This window comes from Alligator sinensis, unplaced genomic scaffold (genome assembly GCF_000455745.1).
Source record: "Alligator sinensis unplaced genomic scaffold, ASM45574v1 scaffold1244_1, whole genome shotgun sequence".
Taxonomy (NCBI): Eukaryota; Metazoa; Chordata; order Crocodylia; family Alligatoridae; genus Alligator; species Alligator sinensis.
This window is the reverse complement of record NW_005842591.1, coordinates 234,060-235,039: the sequence shown is the minus strand read 5'-3', so window position 1 is coordinate 235,039 and position 980 is coordinate 234,060. Positions and strand designations below refer to the sequence as shown.

The 980-nt window shown below is 72.6% G+C and overlaps 1 protein-coding gene across 1 annotated transcript in view; it reads left to right on the top strand.

Annotated features, from left to right (window-relative positions):
• Position 1: 1 nt before the first annotated feature.
• Positions 2-980, top strand: part of RAB34 (RAB34, member RAS oncogene family) — a gene marked incomplete at its 5' end in the record, with an annotated part of 2,184 nt that continues 1,205 nt past the window's right edge. The window contains 5 exons of the mRNA XM_025214602.1: positions 2-240; positions 468-569; positions 643-707; positions 784-835; positions 967-980. The exon at positions 967-980 is cut by the window's right edge and continues 53 nt beyond it. Of these exons, the coding sequence (XP_025070387.1) occupies positions 2-240; positions 468-569; positions 643-707; positions 784-835; positions 967-980 (472 nt within the window). The remainder of the gene's footprint in view (positions 241-467; positions 570-642; positions 708-783; positions 836-966) is intronic.

Below are 980 nucleotides of genomic sequence, written 5' to 3'. Positions count from 1 at the left end.
GCGGCTCTGCCTGCTGCACGGTTTTGCCCGGGGGCTGCCCTGGGCCCGCGCCGGGGCTGCGATCCAGGGGCAGCGCGGTCTGGGGGGAGGGAAGGGAGCTGGCACCGTGCTGCCGGGCCCCGCGGCAGGGCCCGGGACAGGAGCGAGGGTGGACGTGCCGCCTCTGCCCGGCAGGTTCAAGATCTCCAAGATCATCGTGGTGGGAGACCTGTCGGTGGGCAAGACCTGCCTCATCAACCGGTGCGTGCGGCCTCGGGCGGGCTCTGGGGTATCCGCGAGGCTTGCTTGCCCCGGGAGGCCACGCGGGACAGCACCCGGGCTGCCTCCCCCCCACCCATGCGGGGCTGGTGCCCGCAGCAGCCTGGGGCTCGGGCTCCCAAGGTGCTGCCTTAGTGCCCAGCGGGACGTCCCGACCTGGCTGGCCCCGGGGAGGCGTCCAGCTGAGCCCCTCCGTGCTCCGGCCCCAGGTTCTGCAAGGACACGTTCGACAAGAACTACAAGGCGACCATCGGGGTGGACTTCGAGATGGAGCGCTTCGAGGTGCTGGGCGTCCCCTTCAGCCTGCAGCTGTGAGTACGCACCCCCTCCCGCCCATGCCTGCGCCCGCGCCCAGCCCCGCTGACCCCTGCCCTCTGCCCCCAGCTGGGACACGGCCGGCCAGGAGAGGTTCAAGTGCATCGCGTCCACCTACTACCGCGGCGCGCAAGGTGAGGCACTGGGGCTGCGCGGGCGAGCATGCCCCGGGACCCGTGCCCCTCTCACCCCCTCTCGCTCCCCTCCCAGCCATCGTGATCGTGTTCGACGTCAACAACGTGGCGTCTCTGGAGCACACCAGGTACGGGGCGGGGAGGGCTGCTGGGACCGGCACCTCGGGCGGTTGTTTCCCTGGGGCCGGCAGAGCTCAGCCGCGAGCCCGGGCTGGCAGAAGCCCCCGCGCCCAGGCCACGGCTCCCTCCCCGTAGGCAGTGGCTGGGCGGCGC